Below are 23,322 nucleotides of genomic sequence, written 5' to 3' on the forward strand. Positions count from 1 at the left end.
CTCTCTAAAGATGCTGCCAGACCTGTTGAGATTTTCCACCATTTTCTGTTTGGTTTCAGATTCCAGCATCCACAGCAATTTGCTGTTACTATTCTAAAGCTCAATATATATCAAATGTTCTAAGTTGCCGTCATTGTGCTTTGTAACTTTGAGACATGCAAGGAAAATAGAAATCTAAACAAAGTGAACAAAATAAACACTTTCTATTTTGAAACAGTAAGCACGTGGCAGAATTCAAACATATCAAACAAGCAGGTTCTACATACCTTCTTTCAAAGTGCAGTAATCAATGCGGTATTTTGTTATTTTACCATGGCTAAGCTCTGGAGAAAGAGGAAGCCATGTCACCCGAATATCAGTGAGGGTGGGAATTGACAAGGACAGCTGAGGAGCAGTACTTGGGACTGTTGACAAATAAAAAGAATGCGTAAGAACCATTAGAGTGGCGGATGTATTGCAAGAATTCCCCAGAATGTTTTTACACTGGGTTTAACAATAAGAATTCTCTTGTTAAATTAATTTAAAGTCAAAGCTATTTATTACATAAAGAATCACTATATATTTTCTTCAATGTACTTCAATCACGGCCAATTCACAGTGAAGTAGAAGTATAGAATCTCTCCAGACACAGGAGAAGTAAACCTGCGCACCTTCAAAGATCATAGCACTCACAGTGGGCGGACATTGCAGAATATTTAAACCTACATAAAAGGGGGTAGAGGATGAAAAAAACCACCTTAGTTATGGCAAAAGGCAAAGCTAAAAACAGGACAGTTATCTCCATTGATATATTATCTTCAAAATGCTGACCGCAGATTCAATAATTTTGGGATGGGGGAGATCTTGTGATCTTTAATTCTGAGTTTGTCCCACTGATTTAACATAAATTGTAATAAAATGAATTGGAGATTTTCTTTTCTACAATGTGACTGAATAGATTTTGGTTTTCCAGACTGCAACTAAAAAGTTTTCTTTTCATGGAGTACAACTGAAGGCAACATTTAAATTGGGGAGGAAAAATATAACTGATAAACAAAGGTAGAAAATCACTCGAGAGGAAAGAAAAAAAAAAGATAGTGAGAAACAAAGTTGATATCAGTCAATGTGACAGTCAGAAAGTAGAACATAGAACGTGCAGTGCAGAAGGAGGCCATTTGGCCCATTGAGTCTGCACCGACCCACTTTAAGCCCTTTGTGCTGGGTTTTGGATCCGGTTGATTTTTTCGGGCTGGGCTGATTGAGTTGGGTGCGACCACTCAGACCACCCAAATCAGCGCCTAGCCAAACAAGCTGGTAAGTTATTTTACTCATTCAATAAGAATTAAAAATTCATGCTTGGCAGCTTATAAAAACGTTTGTTTTTGGACACCACTAGTTTTCAGATAGCTAGAGCTGAAATACTGTACCTCTAATATTAAGATTGTATTTTTTTCTCCCCTCTGTACTAAGTCCCGGGCTGAGGAGATACACTGTACAGAAGTAGCACATGTTTAGATTATTGCACCCTGGACTTGATTTGGATCTTCACATTAAAATTGCTCATGTCTGTTGCCAACATCATGTACGTCAATACCATATCAGCTGAAATCCGCATTTCATTCCTCTCTATTTGGTTATTTTAGTTAATATTCAATTAAAACCTAAATTATACCTAATTATAATTGGAATGTAAAAATTCCGGTCATTTCACAAAAGGTTTTCTATCCAAACTTGACCGAAAAATATCTATGCAACCTCCTTGCAACAATAGCAAATTTGGCTAATTACAGCACACACAAAAATCACTGGGATGTACCCACCATAACACTCATTTATACTCGCCATCATGTTGCAACTTTCGATAATAGTGTTGCTTTGAATATCATGACTGAACAGATCATATAGTCCTAGAAACAAAATGACCAACTAACTACTTGCAACCTCAATGCAGAGATGTCTCAGCCTTCATAAACCTTAGGGTGGCCATCTTATCCACACTTCCCTAAATTCTGCACCTGTTTTAACTTTCATTTACTTTACTTTCTTTTGTATCCACTGGAAAAATGCTAAATGGTTGAGAAAAAATATACACATGTGGTTTTAATGAATATCTCCAAATTTAATTTGTTCAAATGCCTGCTTGTATCAACAATAATCCTGGTAGGGTGATGAGAAACCCATGCCGCCCAAATATAAGCTCCACGGCAAGGATAAAATATATTTCTTCAGAAGCAACCATGAGCTCCATTTTAAATTCACAGAACATTGACCCACTGATTATTTCATAAGAATAACCGATAATATTAAAATATTTAATATGCTGCAAGATGGAGGTCCATATTTGTCGCATCTTGTCTTTATCAGTTTCACTTGCTTCAGTCACCGGTGTCATCATACAAACTGAGAGGAGTAGCTTTTCATTTTTGAAAGCTTGACATGAAAAGGTTAGCCCCAAGCACAATATTTTTCAGAGTTCTAAGTTGGATTCACAGGAAACATGAACAAGAAAGCAAAATGTGATCAGGTCACTTATAACAAAAGAGGTTAATATTCTGATATCCGTCTAATCTAGGATGATCGGTGTATTCGAGAGAACCTGCAATGCAGGTGGAAAGCCCAGAGAACCACGAAACATGAGATTCTCTGGGGACGTTGTGTTTCAGGATTTTCCTTGCCCCTCACGAGGTTCATGCCCACAAAGAGTGGGAATCTCATTTAAATGGATCTTAGCACATTTTAATATTATTAATGGGCTTCCGGCCACATGATCCTTCCTCACTAGATAGTCATATCTCATCGACATGATGGAACGTCAGCAAGGTTTAAAATAGCTTTTGAAAAACCAGAAACAATCAATGTGATCCCTCTGGGGGTGCAAAGCTCAGTATAGCCTCCGGAGTTGGGACATGTCCTGGATCAGGTTGGCATTGGCAACCTGTGCCAGAAGCAGTGCCGGGGCTGCTCCTCGTGGGAACCTCAGTGAACAGTGGGAGAGTGTGCTGTGGTGGTGGCGACCTTTATGCATGGTGGGGGAGGGGTGTGTGAACATGATAATACCGGCGATACTTCCATGGTGGAGCCATTGAGTTCTTGTTAAGATGGCGCTCCGATATCGGTGGAGACCCACCCTATTAGAGTGACGGAGTAAGCTCCCACTCACTCATTTCTTTAAGAGGCTCAAGATCTGGAGAGAAAACTAGTCTGCGCAACCAGAGAGCTACACAACAGTTTTCAATCTGAACCTGAATTTGCCAATCTGCTAAGATTCCGCCCTTGATAGCAAACTTTGATCAGAAGTTCAAAATTAGAATTGAGCTTTTAGCTGGTGATATATGAGCCAATATAGAGTGCTGTAAAAGTCCTAAGCTTTACACAATATAGGAACAGACTAGATTACGTACCTGCCTACGCAACATCACAACAATACTTTCTCTGCATGTTTGGCAAAATGTTTCAAAATAGCCTGCATTTGTGTATAGAGGATGAGAAATTAAAAAGAAACCTGGTTCCACTATCAGTGCTTTTTGGGCAAGGTTCGTGGGTTTTTAGGGCAGAATTGCTACAAAATTTTGCCCCTTCACAAAGTGCATGAACGCAATGTGGTCACTAGACCATGAGCAACCCTTGTTGTTTGGAAATCTATCTGAAACTGGTTCATTGAAGGGATGGTATCCAAAGTTTCTTACTTCTGATATGTACGATATCTGGAGGTTATTAAATTGTGTCCAACCAGGGTGGCACGGTGGTGCAGTGGTTAGCACTGCTGCCTCGTGGCTCAGAGGACCCAGGTTTGATCCCGGCCCCAGGTCACGGTCTGTGTGGAATTCGTACATTCTCTCTATGTCTGCGCGGGCCTTGGTACCCCAAAAACGTGCAGGGTAGGCCGATTAGCCATGCTAAATTGCCCTTTAATTGGGGATAAAAAGAATTGGGTACTCTAAATGTTTATAAAATAAATTGTGACCAACTGTTCAGAGTCAGATTTTAACTTGAGAAATTAATTTGGTTTCCTTTGAAGAAGCCAGACTGATTCAAAAAGGCATGTACCTGTTAGAAAAATCGGTCCTGCCTAAAATGTAGACATGCTCAAGCATTTTCTTTCATTTCCATCAAAAACAATTGTGAACAAACTAAATCTAGAAAAACAAAACAGAAGCGATGGAAGCAGTAATACAGATAGTTAAAGTCAATCAGTTTAGTATCTTATTTGGTTAATATATGACCCAGAATACACAAAATGCACTCCCCATCCCTGTGGAAAGAACGAAGATTGGTAAACAATGGAAAGAAAGCTGAGAAACAGGTTCAAAAAGGCAACTTATATAACCTTTAATGTAGAATAGCATCTAAAAAGTTACTTAAGTTTGAAAATTAAAGTTTCGATACAATTGTATGCTCTCGCAAAATCTGAGCCAAAATGTTTACTTTTTCAGGCCCTTTAGGCCAATCCAATTGAAGTCACTCCATTTCTGCCATCCGAACTCCCTGGCCTCAGTGTCAATCACCTCCCATTTCAAGCTGATTTCATGACAGAGATTCACACTCATCTTTGCCTTTAGATCCACAAGCAGCCCAGTTTATTCTTCTGGATGCTGCAATCACCCCTCCTGGTGTTCTTCATTTGTGTCAGGTGTGTCCAAGCATCTGCCCTTGTGGGTTCTCTAAATGAATATTGAGCCATGATCTGATTTAGGATTTAGCTACCAATGGCAACAGTGCCAAAAGCAACCTTTTAGAAATGCCAAAGGCCCAAATCAAACGAGACAAACGAAGCAAGAAATTAAGAAACTATTTCACCCGACCAACAAGGAGCCTTACCTGCACAAAAAATATGGCCGGAATTCTCTGGCCGTTGGGATTTTCTGTTCCCACCGCCGAGCACCCCTGCCTGCGGGTTTCCTGGCAGCGCGGGATGGCTTCAATGGGAAATCCCATTGACAAGCGGCAGGAATAGAGAATCCTGCTGCCAGCTTTTGGCTCGTTGCCAGGAAACACGAAGCTGGGGGGGGGGGGGGCGAAAAAGTCACTGATAGGAGCAGTCTATAGGCCACCAAATATTAACATTATGGTGAGGCAGGCAATAAACAAAGAAATAACTGATGCATGTAGAAATGGTACATCCCAGAGTGCTAAAAGAGATGGCTAGGGAAATTGCAAATGCACAAGTGATAGTTTACCAAGATTCACTGGACTCTGGAGTGGTCTCGGCAGATTGGAAATTGGCAAATGTGACACCACTGTTTAAAAAAGGAGGTAGGCAGAAAGCGGGTAATTATAGGCCAGTGAGCTTAACTTCGGTAGTAGGGAAGATGCTGGAATCTGTCATCAAGGAAGAAATAGCAAGGCATCTGGATGTAAATTGTCCCATTGGGCAGACACAGCATGGGTTCATAAAGGGCAGGCCGTGCCTAACTAATTTAGTGGAATTTTTTGAGGACATTACCAGTGCGGTAGATAATGGGGAGCCAATGGATGTGGTATATCTGGATTTCCAGAAAGCCTTTGACAAGGTGCCACACAAAAGGTTGCTGCATAAGATAAAGATTCATGGCATTAAGGGTAAAGTAGTAGCATGGATAGAGGATTAGTTAATTAATAGAAAGCAAAGAGTGGGGATTAATGGGTGTTTCTCTAGTTGGCAATCAGTAGCTAGTGGTGTCCCTCAGGGATCAGTGTTGGGCACACAATTGTTCACAATTTACATAGATGATTTGGAGTTGGGGACCAAGTGCAATGTGTCCAGGTTTGCAGGCGAACCTGGGTGTGCTAGTGCATGAGTCACAGAAAGTTGGTTTACAGGTGCAACAGGTGATTAAGAAGGCAAATGGAATTTTGTCCTTCATTGCTAGAGGGATGGAGTTTAAGACTAGGGAGGTTATCCTGCAATTGTATAAGATGTTAGTGAAGCCACACCTGGAGTATTGTGTTCAGTTTTGGTCTCCTTACCTTAGAAAGGACGTACTGGCGCTTGAGGGTGTGCAGAGGAGATTCACTAGGTTAATCCCAGAGTTGAAGGGGTTGGATTACGAGGAGAGGTTGAGTAGACTGGGACTGTACTCGTTGGAATTTAGAAGGATGTGGGGGGATCTTATAGAAACAGAGATAATCATGAAGGAAATAGATAGGATACACGTGGGCAGGTTGTTTCCACTGGCGGGTGAAAGCAGAACTAGGGGGCATAGCCTCAAAATAAGGGGAAGTAGATTTAGGACTGAGTTTAGGAGGAACTTCTTCACCCAAAGGGTTGTGAATCTATGGAATTCCTTGCCCAGTGAAGCAGTTAGTGCTCCTTCATTACATTTTTTAAAGATAGAGATGGATAGTTTTTTGAAGAATAAAGGGATTAGGGGTTATGGTGTTCGGGCCGGAAAGCGGAGCTGAGTCCACAAAAGATCAGCCATGATCTCATTGAATGGCGGAGCAGGCTTGAGGAACCAGATGGCCTACTCCTGCTCCTAGTTCTTATGTTCTTTGTATTCAACTGCATTCGTATGCGCTATCTAACCATCTGATATTATATTCACCTCTCCACCTTGCTTCAAGGACAAACTTCCAGTCTTGTAGTAACTACTCATCTAATTCATAATTCATGTTTAAAGGAATCGGATTTCACCATCTAAACACAAGATTTGCTCTCCATGCTCCGTTCACCAGGATACATACAGTTTTTTGGTTCATGCTCACCCCACACAGCAAAGTTCCACATAACCCACCACTCCAGACTTGCACTCACACTTCAGCCACAATTTCAAACATTTATTCCAGTCCTATCCCAGATGTATTTTCACTCAGACACAACATACCTTGTTAAAGTTTTGAGTCTTTGCTACAGGCTTCACTCAAGTTTTTCAGTCATCTTTTCTTAGGTCAGTATTGTAGGCAAGTCCCAACTCTCTACCTTTATTTCTTCAAAGCATCTACACTATTCTTGAGATCTAGGTAAACTTTCAGTTATTTGGCTGAAGTAATGAACAGAACAACTTATGCATTCATTATTAACTACTGGAATTATCATATTCACTTTACATCTCAATGCTGCTTTAACTTAGTAAAAACACTTTATAAGGGACAAGAGTAAATAACTAATAATTTAAGATATTTGCAATGCAGCTCCTATTCAACTCTTGAAACCATAAGAAGTCAGAATCATGTGAGATTAACTTTTCTTTTGCTACAAGGTTCAATCATCTACAAGTTCTTAAACACTGAAAGCTATTATTGAGAGTCTTTGAATTTAAATGACTGTTGTCGGGTTCAAAAATAAAGCCTCCATGCACTTTTTAAAAAATTCATTCATGGGATGTAGGCATTACTGACTCGGCCAGCAATTATTGCCCACTCCCAATTGTCCTTGAAAAGGCGGTGGTCGACTGCCTTCTTAACCGGTGCAGTCCACAGGTCCACCTACAGTTTTATTAGGGAGAATGTTCCAGGATTTTGACCCAGCGACAGTGAATAAACAGCGACAAATAAAATGTCAGGATGGTGAGTGACCTGGAAGGGGAACCTCCAGGTTGTGGTGTTCCCATGCATCTGCTGCCCCTGTCCTTCTAGATTTTAGTTAAAGCGAATTTGTAAAATGCTGCCGGAGAAAACTTGGTGGGTTCCAGCAGTGCATCTTGTCAATGGTACATACTGTTGCCACTCTGCATTGCTGTTGGAGGGAGTGAATGCAACATGAACAAATCTTTATTTGTGCTTGTTCAAAGGAAAGTGAAGATGGCATTGAAATTTAGTTTGAATTTAGAGGAACTGTCACCCAGCCAAAACAAGAAAAATTATAGCCCACGACTTTGTGTCCTTGATCACATTTGAATTCACGCTAATGTCCTCATTTTGCATGTACTGTGTAGGTTTCAAGATCCACTGGCATAATGCCTGCTCCTTCAACCTCAATGCTTAGTACACCTGTTTGCAGGTGAAGATTGCTTATCAGTTGGGTGGGTTTTTCAATGGTTAAAACATAGCCACAAGAAAACCAATTGTACCCTCCCCTCGCCTTATTCCACGTCTTAATCTGTCATGGTTTACAAGTAAGTTCTCCACAAACAATTAAATTAAACTATTTTGTACTGGTTTCTCATACCCCTTATATAATTCCAACATGTGTTCATTTTTTCAGTCAAATGAATAGCAATCCTGATCTCAGTCTTACTCTGAAGCCCTTGAAATTCGAAAATTGGCTCAGTAGAAAATAACAATGACAATCGCTTATTTTATTCTTTCCACTTACTGTATTACTCAAATACAAAGAGAAATCTTTTAATAATCACTGATATAAAGGTATCCAGTATCTTAAAGCTTCACTATACCATAATAGTTGTCAGCCTTGGACCTTTTGTAACACTTCGGGCTCCAAAGAAGTCAGGGGTCAAGTTCCATTCCAGAGTTTTGTGGTTATCTATCATGCAAATGCAGTAACTTTATGCCCTCCCATGTACTGCAATGCAAAATCTCTCAGCAAGATACCAGTATAGTGAAAGAAAACCATCTCAGATAGTGACTTTCTGATTAGTGTTTGTAACTGTATAAGTGCAGTCATGCAAGTAGTTGCTCAATTTATTTTTTGACAATGGTAGTTGTAATAATCCACAGGAGGCAGTAATCCCGTCACCACACCAATATTTATTGCCAATAACTAGATACAAGAGCAGCTCCAAACAGTGCTGCTAGCATTCCAGTCAACTTAAGACTGCTCACAAAGCCTACACAGGTGCTTATATGGGCCCCCTCAATGAGCTATCATTGAGGGAGCTCATACTCCAATTGGCCAACCAATAATGCTAATTGGAGGTCATTACAGTAGTGATGATAGTCCCATTCTTATTTTTACCACAAAGTCTGGACGTTAATTTAGTTTAACACGTAGACACAGGATTAAGGGCGATTAAGGCTGCACTGTTGGTGTTACCAATTATCTCCAGACAGTAAACTGGGGTCCCATCTACCTTCAAACTGAAGTTTGTCCTATCTTTTTACATTAAATCTATGCTCCAAAAGCATTTTACATTAATGTGGTACAATTTATCACTCAGGGTCTCCATAAAGCCACAATCATTTTTATGGTATTTTTTTAAATGTCATATTTATTTAGGTTCCTTCAATTAGCCTGCTAAGTAGGGAATATGATGCATTGTTTACTTTGGTTCTCTCTCAGAATATGGTACGTAGTTAATTAACGGTGATTAAAGGCACTTGTGAAATGGGTCAATTGGCTACCACCTGTCCTGTAATTTGTATAATTCTGTACTTACTTAATCATGGTGTTTTTTTATTAATCTCAGTAAGTAATACTTTAAGCTGGAAGCGTATATGATCAAAGAAAGCCATTATGAATCAGATACAGTGCAAATGAATCAGATACAAACAACCTATACGGAGCTGATGGAATTTTTCAACACCCTGACAGGATCATTCCATTAAAAATCATCAATACCTATAACATCCAAAGGACCAAAACAAATACATTACCCACAGTCCTTACCATCTTCCATAGTCTGCACAATCATAGAATGTGAAGTCCTACTGGCACCAAGTTGGGAGTAAGCAACAACGTAAAAGGTATAGTTGGTGTTTGGTTGCAAGTCTTTTACTTGAAGTTCTGTAGTGTCATTATTCACTGCAAACTGGTATTCAACATTGTTTGTACCTGCAAAAAAAAAAAAAGACCATGGAACAAGGACTGAGCTGATCAATGATGAAGATCAAAAAATACACAACAAGCTGTACTATTGACATGCATTTTACCTGTTCGAAAGTCAGTTAATGATTTAATTTAGCATGAACCTGTGAAATATATGAACCTTACAGAGAATATTACTTACACTGAATTAGCAGTGGGAAAGGAAGTGATACTGTGGAATTTTCACTGCATATCACTTAATTGATTTAATATTTCAGCATATCTGCCCTGTCGATGATTGACTCCATTTGGCATTACATGTTTCCTTTCCATAAGAACATAAGAACTAGGAGCAGGAGCTAGGGGCTGGTTTAGCACACGGCAAAAGAGCTGGGTTTTAAAGCAGACCAAGGCAGGCCAGCAGCACGGTTCAATTTCCGTACCAGCCTCCCCGAACAGGCGCCGGAATGTGGTGACTCGGGGCTTTTCACAGTAACTTAATTTGAAGCCTACTTGTGACAGTAAGCGATTTTCATTTCATTTTTCATTTCAGGAGTAGGCCATCTGGCTCCTCGAGTCTGCTCCTCCATTCAAGAAGATCATGGCTGATTTTTTGTGGACTCAGTTCCACTTACCCACCATAACCTTTTATTCATAGAACATGAACATAGAACATACAGTGCAGAAGGAGGCCATTCGGCCCATCGAGTCTGCACCGACCCACTTAAGCCCTCACTTCCACCCTATCCCCGTAACCCAATAACCCCTCCCAATCCTTTTTGGTCACTAAGGGCAATTTATCACGGCCAATCCACCCAACCTGCACGTCTTTGGACTGTGGGAGGAAACCGGAGCACCCGGAGGAAGTCCACGCAGACACGGGGAGAACGTGCAGACGCCGCACAGTGACCCAGCGGGGAATCGAACCTGGGACTCTGGTATCCTGAAGCCACAGTGCTACCGTGCTACCCATTGGAGCACAGTAGCGCATTTTAAACATTCCTTAATGTTCAAAAATCTATCTACCTTTGCCTTAAAAACATTTAATTAGGTAGCCGCAACTGCTTCACTGGGCCGGGAATTACAAAGATTAACGACCCTTTGGGTGAAGAAGTTCCTTCTCAACTCAGTCCTAAATCTGCTCCCCCTTATTTTGAGGCTATGCCCCCTAGTTCTAGTTTCACCTGCCAGTGGAAACAATCTCCCTGCTTCTATCCTTTCTATTCCCTTCATAATGTTATATGTTTCTTTAAGATCCTCCCTCATTCTTCTGTATTCCAATGAGTATAGTCCCAGCCTACTCAGTCTCTCCTCATAAGCTAACCCTCTCAACTCCGGAATCAACCTAGTGAATCTCCTGTGCACATCCTCCAGTGTCAGTACATTCTTTCTCAAGTAAGGAGACCAAAACTATACAGTGCTCCAGGTATGGTCTCAGCTGCACCCTATACAGCTGCAAGATAACCTCCCTGCTTTTAAACTTCATCCCTCTAGCAATGAAGGACAAATTTCCATTTGCCTTCTTAATTACTTTCTGCACCTGAAAAAACGTTTTGCGATTCCGACAAAGGACACCCAGGTCCCTCTGCACAGCAGCATGCTGCAATCTTTTACCATTTAAATAATAGCCCATTTTTCTGTTATTCCTACCAAAATGGATGACCTCACATTTATTAACGTTGACTCCATCAGCCAGACCCTTGCCCACTCACTTAAACTATCTTTTTCCCTCTGCAGACTTTGTGTCCTCTGCACACTTGGTTCTACCACTCATCTTAGTGTTATCTGCAAATTTTGACACATTACACTCGGTCCCAAATCCGGATCATCTATGTAAATTGTAAACAATTGCGGACCCACACTGATCCCCGAGGCACACCACTAGACATTGATCTCCAACTAGAAAAACACCCATTTAGTCCCACTCTTTGCTTTCTGTCAGTTAACCAATCCTCTATCCATGCTAATACATTACCCGAAGTGCCATGCACCTTTATCTTATGCAGCAGCCTTTTGTGTGGCACCTTGTTGAATGCCTTCTGGAAATCCAGATGCACCACATCCACTGGTTCCTCATTGTCCACCGCGCTCATAACGTCCTCAAAGAATTCCACAAAATTAGTCAAATATGGCCTGCCTTTCATGAACCCATGCTGCGTCTGCCCAGTGAGACAATTTCTATCCAGATGTCTCCTTCCTCAATGATAGATTCAAGCATTTTCCCCCACTACAGAAGTTAAGCTGACCAGCCTAAAGTTACCCACCTTTTGTTTACCCCTTCTTTTAAACAGTGCTGTCATATTTGCTGTTTTCCAATCTGCCAGAACTGCCCCAGAGTCCAGCGAATTTTGGTAAATTACCACAAGCTCATTTGCTATTTCTCCCATTAAGGCCAGGAGAATTGTCTACCTTTAGCCCCATTAGCTTGCCCAAAACTACCTCCTTAGTGATAATGATCGTTTCTAGGTCCTCAGTTTCCTTGCCAACAATTATTGACATGTTATTAGTGTCGTCCACTGTGAATACATGTTCAATGCCTTAGCCATTTCCTCATTTCCCATTATTAAATCCCCCTTTTCATCCTCTAAAGGACCAATGTTTACCTTAGCTACTGTTTTTTATTTTATATATTTATAGAAACCTTTGCTATCTGTTTTCCTGTTTTCATTGTATTGGCACCATTTACATTTACAGATTTCAACCGGTCACTTTTTATAGTATTAGGTTACCACATAGTATCAGGGTTTTGGCTTCAGACCTGCACAAATACAGCTGATACCACAATCATCCACTTTATAATTCCTATGGTACTATGTGCTCTACATTCCATGACAGCTAAAGCAAACACACTTGCTACATTAATATTGAAATGTATTGCTTATTGTTAACTGGACACGCGAATAGCCCATAACATATGATGTAGGGGGAAACATGGAGAAAAGATTGGCTAGCTAACAGGAAACAGAGAGTAGGCATAAAAGGTGTAGTGACTGGTGTGCCACAGGGATCAGTGCTCTGGCCTCAACTGTTCACAATTTATATAAATGATTTGGATGAAAGGTATGCTTGCCAAATTTACTGGCGACAGAAAGATATGTAGGAAAGTAAGATGTGAAGAGGACATAAGGAGGCTAAAAAATGATGTAGGTAGGCTAGTTAAATGGGCTGAGGAAAATGCCGGAAAATGGTATTGGTGAAACCATGGGAGCGATCGAACAGCCACGCTGCGTACGAAAAGCAGCAGGCATAGCCTTTAGAAGCCAGGAGACCTCAGTCCCACGATCTACCTGACTCGTAACACCTCAAGATCAAAAGTGATCTCGTGAGATGTTGCGATTTAAATCTCACCCATTGTGGGCGTGATCAAATATGCATATTAGAGTGAGACAGCTAGTCTCACTATAAAATGCAGTTTCGCGAGGTACCCGAGGCATTGGGATCTATCCCCTTCACCTCTATTGAGCGCCATTCAGTACTGGTCTCCACAAACAGGGACCAGACAGATCAGCACTCGTGAGGGTCTCCCAGGGGATTGGAAGCTTCTTGGTGCATGCCCTTTGGGCAGAATGGCACCTTTGTACTTGGTGCCACCTGGGCACCCTGGCAGTGGCACCTTGGTGCCAATCTGGCACTGCCAAGGTGCCCATGTGGCACTGCCAGCTGGCTGGGGCACTACCAGGGTGCCAAGTTGGCATTTTTCACAAGCTGACGATCAGACTGGGAGTGCCCTGCTTGTGTGACCGTGGACCCCGCCAATAGTGAGTTGGGACTTGGGGAGAATGTCAGGGGTCGCATCAGGTGCTCTAGAGATCGGGACGCCATCTTCTGGCGAATGGAGCTCCTCTGCAGAAAATGGGGCTTTGTGCAGCCTCGGCTATGTGAGTGCCATTTGATCGCATTGTGGTTCTTGGCGCTGCGAGAACTGGGAAACACGTCGCTAAAAGTGCTCGCTATGGGACTTTTGTTCCCATTTATTTAAATCGCACCCCACATCGGGAGTCATAATAATAATCTTAATGTGGCGACTAGGGGCTTTTCACAGTGACTTCAATAAAATAAAAAGGTTATTATTATTAATGTCACAAGTAGGCTGACATTAACACTGCAATGAAGTTACTTTGAAAATCCCCTAGTCGCCACACTACAGCGCCTGTTTGGGTACACAGAGGGAGAATTCAGAATGAACAATTCATATAACAAGCCCGTCTTTCGGGACTTGTGGGAGGAAACTGGAGCACCCAGAGGAAACCCACGCAGAGATGGGTGGAACGTGCAGACTCCCCCAAGCCGGGAATCGAACCAGGGTCCCTGGCACTGTGAAGCAACAGTGCTAACCACTGTGCTACTGTGCCGCCCACTGTGTAAAGTACTTGTCTCCTTATTCAAGGAAGGATGTAAGTGTATTGGGAGAAGTTCAAAGAAGGTTTACTAGACTTATACTAGAATGGGCAGGTTGTCTTGTGAGGAAAGGCTGGACAGGCTAGGCTTGTATCCACTGGGGTTTCTCTCAGGGATCAGGAGTCTTTGGACTGCTCTTCCTCAAAAGGCAATGGAGGCATATTGGCGTTTTAACTATTCTTTCGGCAGAGGTAGATAGATTCTTGGTAAGCAAGGGGGTGAAGGGTTAGCAGGGGTAGGCAGGAATGTGGAGCTGAGTTTAAACTTCATATGTTCATATCTGCCTGGAGAAAGCGGGTAGCATAATCAAAGACCCCCCCACCCGGCTTACTCACTCTTCCAACTTCTTCCATCGAGCAGGAGATACAAAAGTCTGAGAACACTCACGAACAGACTCAAAAACAGCTTCTTCCCCGCTGTTACCAGACTCCTAAATGACCCTCTTATGGACTGACCTAAATAACACTACACCCCTGTATGCTTTAACCGATGCCGATGTTATGTAGTTACATTGTGTACCTTGTGTTGCCCTATTATGTATTTTCTTTAATTTCCTTTTCTTTTCATGTACTTAATGATCTGTTGAGCTGCTCTCAGAAAAATACTTTTCACTGTACCTTGGTACACGTGACAATAAACAAAATCCAAATATGCATATTGCAGTAATTACATTTCTCTTCTATCACTTCCATTGTTTGACAGATAAATTGCGGGAGTGTAGTAAATTATAGAATCCCTACAGTGCAGGAGACCATTTGGCCCATCGAATCTGCACCGACCTTCTGAAAGAGCACCGTACCTAGGCCCACTCCCCTGCCCTATTCCCATTACCCTACCTAAACTTTGGACACTAAGGGGCAAATTAGGATGGCCAATCCACCTAACCTGGACTGTGGGAGGAAACCAGAGGAAACCCAAGCAGACACGGGGAGAAGGTGCAAACTCCACACAGACAGTCACCCAAGGTCAGAATCGAACTTGGGTCCCTAGATCTGTGATGCAACAGTGCTAACCTCTGTGCCAATATAGTTATACAAAGCTGAGTGTTTATTTGGACATAATATTTTGAATTATCCACCCTAAATTTTAAAATTTTTGGTGTATTTCCTTTTGGGACCCAATAATTTCTCATCAGCATAAACAGAACCACAAACTGGCAATTGAAACAATTCAACTACAGAGCTAACTGGATACATGGAGACATTAACAACACCTGGTGTTTGATCAGCGAGATGAAACCATGCCATCTACCTAGTTTTTACCAGTAACCTTTAAAATCATTGCTGGCTTGAGAAAAGTTAATTTTATAATATGCATTATTTTATGCATGGGTAAAACACACAACAAATTTTGAATTCTTACCCACTGCCTTTTGATAGTGGAGGGAGAATCCAATAATTTGCTCGCTGTTGTGTTCTGGGCGTTCCCAGGATACCAATACTGCAGTACTTGTTAGAGGTGTAGCAGATACGCGTTTGGGAGCGCTGGGCAAACCTTCTCGAACTGTCACAGCAAGTTTGGCTGTAGTGCACGCCATTCCAAGTCTATTCTCTGCAATACACTGGTAGTAAGCAGCATCTTCCAGTCCAATCTGATTAATCACTAAACTCCCACTGTTCTGGATCTTCACCCGGCCATTGGACATGATGTCCTCTCCATTTTTCAGCCACCGAATTCTAGGGGGAGGTTCACCGTCAGCTTTACAGGCAAATCTGGCAGTGCTTGCTCGAATCCTAGAGATTGTCTCAGGGAATTGTGTAATCATTGGTGGGGCTGGAAAAGAAACAATTAATTTCAGAAACTTCTTTCAAATATTTGAACTTCAAATAGAAACATAGAAAATACAAGCAGGAGGAGGCCATTCGAGCCTGCTCTGCCATTTTTTATGAGCCCCCCCCCCCATATCCCTTTAACCTCAAGAGCTATATCTAATTCCTTCTTGAAATTACACAACATTTTGGCCTCAACTATTTTCTGTGATAGTGAATTCCACAGATTCACCACCCTTTGGGTAAAGAAATTTCTCCTCACCTCAGTCCTAAAATGTTTACCCCTTATCCTCAAACTATGACCCCTAGCTCTGGACTTCCCCCATCATCGGGAACATTTTTTCTGAATCTACTCTGTCTTATCCTGTTAGAACTTTGTAAGTTTCTGTGAGATCCCCTCTCACTCTTCTAAACTCCAATGAATATAATCCTAACTGACTTAGTCTCTCCTCATATGACAGTCCCGCCATCTCGGGAATCAGCCTGGTAAACCTTTGCTGCACTCTCCATAGCAAGAGCATCGTTCCTCGGATAAGAACACCAAAACTGCACACAGTACTCCAGATGTGGTCTCACCAATGCCCTACATAATTGAGTAAAATGTCGCTATTCCTACACTCAAATCCTCTCGCTATGAAGGCCAACATACCATTTGCTTCTTTACTACCTGCTGTACCTGTGCGTTTACTTTCAGCGACAGATGCATGAGGACACCAAGGTTATGCTGAGTACCCACCTTTCTCAATTTACACCCATTCAAATAATAATCTGCCTCACTATTTTTGCTACCGAAGTTGATAACCTCACATTTATCCACATTATACTGCATCTGCCATGCATATGACCACTCACTCAGCCTGTCCAAATCCCGCTGAAGCATGTCGGCATCCTCCTCACAGCTCATCCTCCCAGCCAACTTTATATCACCTTCAAATTTGGAGATAATACATTTTGTTCCCTTGCCCAAATCATTAATAGATAATGCGAACAGGTTGGGGTCCTAGCACGGATTGCTGTGGCACCCCACTAGTCACTGCCTGCCAATCAGAAAAAGACCCATTTATTCCAAATTTCAGACAATGTATCATTCTAAATCAACGAAAGAATCCAACAAAAGAAACTTTTATAAAGGTTCTAAAGCCCAAACAATTATGAGGAGCTAATTCAAATCTTCATTGTTATGCTTAATCATTGAAAAAGTGGGCGGCACGGCGGCACAGTGGTTAGCACTGCTGCCTCATGGCACCAAGGACCCGGGTTTGATCCCAGCCCCGAGTCACTGTCTGCATGGAGTTCACACATTCTCTCCATGTCTACATGGGTCTCAGCCCACAAACCCAAAGATGTGCAGAGTAGGTAAATTAGCTTCACTAAATTGCCCCATTAATTGGGGGGGGGAAAATTGGACACTCTAAATTTATATATTTTTAAAAATCATTGCAGAAAAGGAGAAAGTTAAGTGGTATATACCTTGTTTTAAAAATGCAACTGAATTTTTCAGTAACATCATTGCAAACAGTTTAATTCTTAAACACAAATTGAATTTAAATATATAAATTGAATTAAAATATATAAAATATGTATATTTAGGGGTGGCACAGTGGTTAGCACAGCTGCCTCACAGCACCAGGGACACAGGTTTGATTCCAGCCTTGGGTGACTGTGTGGACTTTGCACTTTCTCCCAGTATCAACATGGGTTTCCTCCGGGTGCTCCGGTTTCCTCCCACAGTCCATAGATGTGCACATTAGGTGGATTGGCCATACTAAAATTGCCCTTAGTGTCCAAAAATATGCAGGTTAGATGGGGTTACGGGTGATAGGATGGGGAGTGGGTGTAGACAGAGTGCTGTCTCGGAGGATTGGTGCAGAACCCGATGAGCCAAATGGCCTCCTTCTGTACTGTAGGGATTTTATGAAATTTGATGTTCATCAGCTGACATGGATTTCACTATGGGCTAACATTGCTTCTGCAGTTCATACAACTGAAATTGTACATGATACAAAATACTCTAGCTGGCAAATGTAAATAGAAACACACCTAGCACTCGCAACTCGGCAGCAGCAGTGACAAACTGTCGGGTCCGGGGTTTATTGGCACGGCAGACATATACACCAGAGTGATAAAGTTGTGTATGAGCAATCATAAGGTTTGCCCTTCCAACTACAATGGCATCAGTAGCAATGGGTTTGCCATCTACACATAAAAAAGTGAAAAATAGGTCAATTACATAAAAAGGAACAGCTGATTCAATAGTTTTGGTTAGAATAATCTCCACCAACAAACAATACAAGTAAATCTACTAACGGTCCCCAACTTTAAATGTCTGAGACTCTTGCCAGGCTGACTGAGGCATTAAACCCAGCTTTTATTTACAGTTCTGCCATTTTCAATTGAAAAACCCAACAAAAAGTACTGGCTGACCCAGAGAAACCCTTGTTCATGGTTGGCAATCGAAAGGACAACATGAATGATGCAAGATCATGGCATAAATTGCTCAAAATGAGAGCTGGTGCAGACACAATGAGTCAAGGGGCCTCTTTCTGTTCGGTAACTATTCTGTGACTCTGAAGGAAAGTTTTTCACAATACCCACTTAAAAAAGAAAAAGCTAAAGCCCGAAAATTCATTTATGGTGATCTTTATATATTATATCAGAAAATTACATTATACTTTATAAAGTTGATTACTTTTGGACTGCAGTAACTGTTATACAGACAATAAAAAGCATTACTGAAAACTATTACCATGATTCTCCAATGCAGCACATTATTTAATTTTGAAGATACAAGCTTCATATTGGAAACATTTAAAAAGATACCTAGCCCAAGAAGTACTTGCCTGCAATCTCAAGATATCCAAATGAAATTACTTCTACTTATTCCGGTCTACTCTCAGAAGATAGCTTAACTCATGCCAATTGCAAAGGGGCGATTATTTCCTCGACATCAAAGGTGCATTTGTGTCCATGTTGCCTGTGCAATCTGTTCTTGTGCCATTTATTATTGTGAGCACCTGAGTCCAAAAGTCATTCGTATTTATGCATAATTCTGCAGTTCAGGAAGTGGATCAGTTTTATTTTGCACTGTCAGGTTAACCTTGAGTGTCTTGATTGACTGACCAAAGGCTTTGAAACTGGCCTTTAATTAAATAAAATAAATAAATGTATTGAATAAACTTAATTTAATAAGATGTTTCTCCTTGGACGAGTTTCTTGAGTAATGTCCCAGCACAGTGTTCAGGCAAAACACAAATCTGCCACGAGGTTATTCCGATTCCAAACCAGACCCCAATAGTGGCTAGGATACTGGACCAAAACCCCAATATTTTAGTTCATATGAAAGACTGCGGAAAAAATGATTCACTCCAGGAATGATTGCACGAAGAAATAGGGCTTGGTTATTTTAAAAGCAAAACTTTATTATAGCTACAATATTAATTTTTTTAACTTCACACCCAAAAAAAACAGCTTACAATTTGCACCTTAGGCACTACTACCCAATTTCCCTTTAAACAACAAGAAAATAAACATACAGATCACAATCGGGCAGGAGATTCAGAAGTCTGAGAACACACACGAACAGACTCAAAAACAGCTTCTTCCCCACTGTCACCAGACTCCTAAATGACCCTCTTATTGACTGACCTCATTAACACTACACCCTGTATGCTTCAACCGATGCCAATGCTTATGTAGTTACACTGTATATCTTGTGTTGCCCTATTATGTATTCTCATGTATTTTCTTGAATTTTGTTTAATTCCTTTTTCTTCCATGTACTGAATGATCTGTTGAGCTGCTTGCAGAAAAATACTTTTCACTGTACCTCGGTACACATGACAATAAACAAATCCAATCCAATCCAATCTTACTGTGGGAGACTTGTGGACTCAGCAAGGGGCAAATCGAAGGCAACTCCTCTCTCCAAAGTTTCACCACCAACTCCTCTAATGCTTTCAAAATATCTGCCTTCCTTGGCTCCATCATCAATGACCTCATCTCCCCAAGCTAAGAAACAACTTATCTCTGCAGGCTGCAAAGCATTTAAACTCCCCAAGGCCTTCCCCAGGCAAATTCTAACCATATCAAAGTAAAAGGAGCCTTTTGTTGAAAAATACCAAAAAAGACTGGAACTAAAATGTCTGCAGGCAGAAATTCTTCAACTGATTTGGAGCTTTTGCGTGGCGCCTCAGCAGGGAAGATGGCAGCAGCAGGTCCAGCGGTTGCGGCCGCCCCGATTACGGCAGACATACTAACTGGGGTACTGGCTACTCAATTTGACAAGCATTTTAAGAGGAAATGGAGACTGATGTTTGAAACCCACCGTACATCGATTGAGGAGGCGCTGGGCACTCTCCAAGAAAGGTTGGAGAGAACTTTGGAAGCTGTGAAGGAGCACGGTGAGGTGTTAAAGGGGTGAAGACGGCTCCGTCGAGGTACAGCGAGCAAATTGCCTCGCCGGAGGCCGAGATATCGTTGGCGGCAGAGAAAAATAACAATCTGACGGTGAAGGTGGACGACCTACAGAATCAGTCGACGAGAAAAAAAACTGAAGTTGTTGCCAGAGAGTGTGGAGGGTCCGAACCCTACTGCGTATTTCTTGCAGATGTTCGGTAAGATGATGGGGGAGGATGGACTGGCATCCCTCCAGAGCTGGCTAGTGCCCATCGAATACTCCGGCAGAAGCCTAGGGCGAATGAGGCACCATGAGCAGTTATCGTCAAATTTCACAGCTTCCAGGAGGAACAGATCCTGAAGTGCGCCAAGGATGAAGATGATTTGGGATTGGAAGGAAGCCTTGTTATAATCCATCAAGCTGTGGGAGCAGAGATTGCAAGGAGGCAGGACAGCCTTCAAAAAGGCTAAAGCAGCATTCCACAAGAATGGAGTGCGGTTTGAAGTGATGTACCCAGCAAAGCTGCGCGTTACCTTCGAGTCAAAGGGCTACTACTTTGACACTTCGGAGGAGGCCGAGGCCTTTGTTACAAAGCATGGACTGGGATCTTGTTAAATAGGCTCCATGGGGACTTTAATGGTTGTTGAGGGGAAGGGTTTTGAGGGGTTTTTGTATAAATGGTATGTTGGAGATTATGTGTTCTGTGGGGCATTGTTTAAGGTAGTATTTTTGGAAATATATGACTCCCGGTAGGATTTTGATCATTATAGGGGTGTTGAATCATTGTTTTACCTTTGGCAGCCCGGATAGTAGTGAAAAAGTTAAAACGTCTTTCACTTTTTCCGGCTCTTGGTGGGGGCTACATTGGAACTTCATCCTTTGGCCAGGCGATTGACAACCCCCCCCCCCCCCCACGGTGAAAATAGTTGACTGCAGGTTGGGGGGGGGGGGGGGGGGGGGGGGGCAATTTTAATCAATAATCAGGTTCTTTTATATGGTGAACAAGGTCATGGCGAATCCATATGGCAAGTTTGTGATGGTTACTGGGTCTTTGGCAGATAAATTTGTGGCATGGGTTAACGTATATGCCCCAATACAGCATTTATTAGGAAGCTGTTGGCTACCATTCCAGATTTGGATAGACACCAACTGATTTATAGTGGTGATTTAAATTGCAATCTTGATCTGAGGTTGGCTCGTTCGAGGCCAAAGCCGTTGGCTCTTCGGGAGTGGCGAAGACACTGTTAATGTATACGGTACGGATTGTGGCAGGGGGCAGATACATGGCGGTATATGCTCCTGCCGGGGGGGGGGTGTAAAGAAAATTCGTTCCTTTCTCTAGTCCACGAGGTTTATTCCAGGATTGACTTCTGGTAGATAGATCTCTTCTCCATAGGGTGAGGAGGGCAGAATATTCAGCCATTGTCATGTCGGATTATGCCCGCATCTGGTGGATTTGGTTTTGGGGTAGGGCCCCGCTCAGCGTCCACCGTGGAGTTTAGATGTTAGATGTTGGGTTACTGATTGATATGGGATTCTGTGTCCGCATGTCTAAGACCATTGATGATTATGTAGAATTTAACAGGAATAAGCACTACTGTACTTATCCTCCATGCTTTGGGATGCCTTGAAACAAGTTGGTACAGGAGAGATCATATCATATGTTGCATATCGACAGGGAGGTAAAGGTGGAAGAGCAGAGGTTGGTGGATGATATTTGGAGGTAGACCGCAGGTATTCGTGTGACCCTACCCCAGAGCTCCCGGCGAACAGAAAGAAGCTGCAGACGCAGTTTGATCTGTTGTCCTTGGGAAAGGCGATTAGCTAGTTGCGGCAGTTGAGGGGGTCTTTTATGAGTATGGGGAGATGTTAGCTCATCAGCTGAGGCGGTAGGCAGCCTCCCGGGAGATTATTCAGCTCAGATAAAGTTAACGGCATATTGAGGCTTTTTACAAGAATCTTTATGGGCTGGAGCCCTCGGTGAGGTCGGCTGGACATGTCAATATTTTTAGATGGGTTGGAGTTTCCAGTGGTGGGGACGAGAGGCGAGAGGAGTTGGAGGCTCCATTAGGTTCTGAGGACATTTTGATAGGTATTGGATGGATGAAAATTGGCACAGCTCCTGGGCCTGATGGGTTTCCTCTGGAATTCTACAAGAAGTTTGTAGACCAGTCGGTCCATTGCTGGTAGATATGTTTAATGATTCTTTGTCCTGGGGATCCCTGCCTGCTACATTCTCTGTTGAAGAAAAATGAGGACCCCACAGAGTGTGGGTTACACTGGCCTATTTCAATGTTAAATGGGGATGCTAAGATACTGGCTAAGGTGTTGGTGGTAAGGCTGGAGCCCTGTCTACCTGAGGTGATTGCGGAGGATCAAACAGGTTTTATTAAGGGCAGGCAATTGACAGCCAATATTTGGAGGCTGGTGAATGTTGTTCTCGCCCTCTCTGTTGGGCCCGAGCCAGAAGTGATTATGTCTTTGGATATCGAGAAGGCATTTGATAGGATGGAGTGGAAGTACCTTTTTGAAGTTCTTGAGAGGTTCGGTCGAGGCCAAAAATGATTTTGTGGGTATGTTTATTGCGCTGGGACACCTTGGCTAATGCTCGTACTGACGCCTTGAGCTTGGGTACATTCAATTGAATAGGGGAGCAAAACAGGGGTGTCCGATGTCCCCCCCCTCCTATTTGCATTAGCGATTGAATCTTTAGTTATTGCTTTGAGGGCTTTGAGAAAGTGGAAGGGGATAAAGAGGGGAGGGGTGGAACATAGGGGGACAGATTCTCCGATTCTGAGGCTAAGTGCGGAGGATTTGTGACGTTTTACATGGAAAAAAAAATCAGCCGCACCCTCTCACCGATGCTGCGCCCGGTGAGGGGCCAGCAGCGACGCCATGTAAAACTCCCGGCCTTCACAAAATAAACGGCTGGAAAATGGCCGGGTCCGTGGCCGCGCATGGTGACGACCTGCAGCAGTTACGCCGTAAAACATGGTGCCGGCTGTTCGTGGACCCGACCTGCCAGATAGTGATCCCCAGACACCCCCTTGCCACCAGTCCCCCCCCAGCCCTTGCGGAAGCCCCCCTGGCCAGCAGCACGGCTCCCGCCCGACTGTGGCTGCGCTGGACACAGCCACGCTGTATTCCCACACGGCTGA

The 23,322-nt window shown here is 42.6% G+C and overlaps 1 protein-coding gene across 2 annotated transcripts in view; it reads right to left on the reverse strand.

The window, feature by feature from the left end:
- The window catches only part of igdcc4 (immunoglobulin superfamily, DCC subclass, member 4), a 229,898-nt gene that overhangs the window by 98,025 nt on the left and 108,551 nt on the right, over positions 1 to 23,322 (reverse strand). For both annotated transcript variants that reach the window (XM_038813330.1, XM_038813329.1), the window contains exons 6-9: positions 17,809 to 17,964; positions 15,362 to 15,772; positions 9,464 to 9,628; positions 267 to 404 (exon numbers count right to left, since the gene is read on the reverse strand). In XM_038813330.1, coding sequence (XP_038669258.1) covers positions 267 to 404; positions 9,464 to 9,628; positions 15,362 to 15,772; positions 17,809 to 17,964 — 870 coding nt within the window. The remainder of the gene's footprint in view (positions 1 to 266; positions 405 to 9,463; positions 9,629 to 15,361; positions 15,773 to 17,808; positions 17,965 to 23,322) is intronic.

Source organism: Scyliorhinus canicula, chromosome 12 (assembly GCF_902713615.1).
Source record: "Scyliorhinus canicula chromosome 12, sScyCan1.1, whole genome shotgun sequence".
Classification (NCBI taxonomy): Eukaryota; Metazoa; Chordata; class Chondrichthyes; order Carcharhiniformes; family Scyliorhinidae; genus Scyliorhinus; species Scyliorhinus canicula.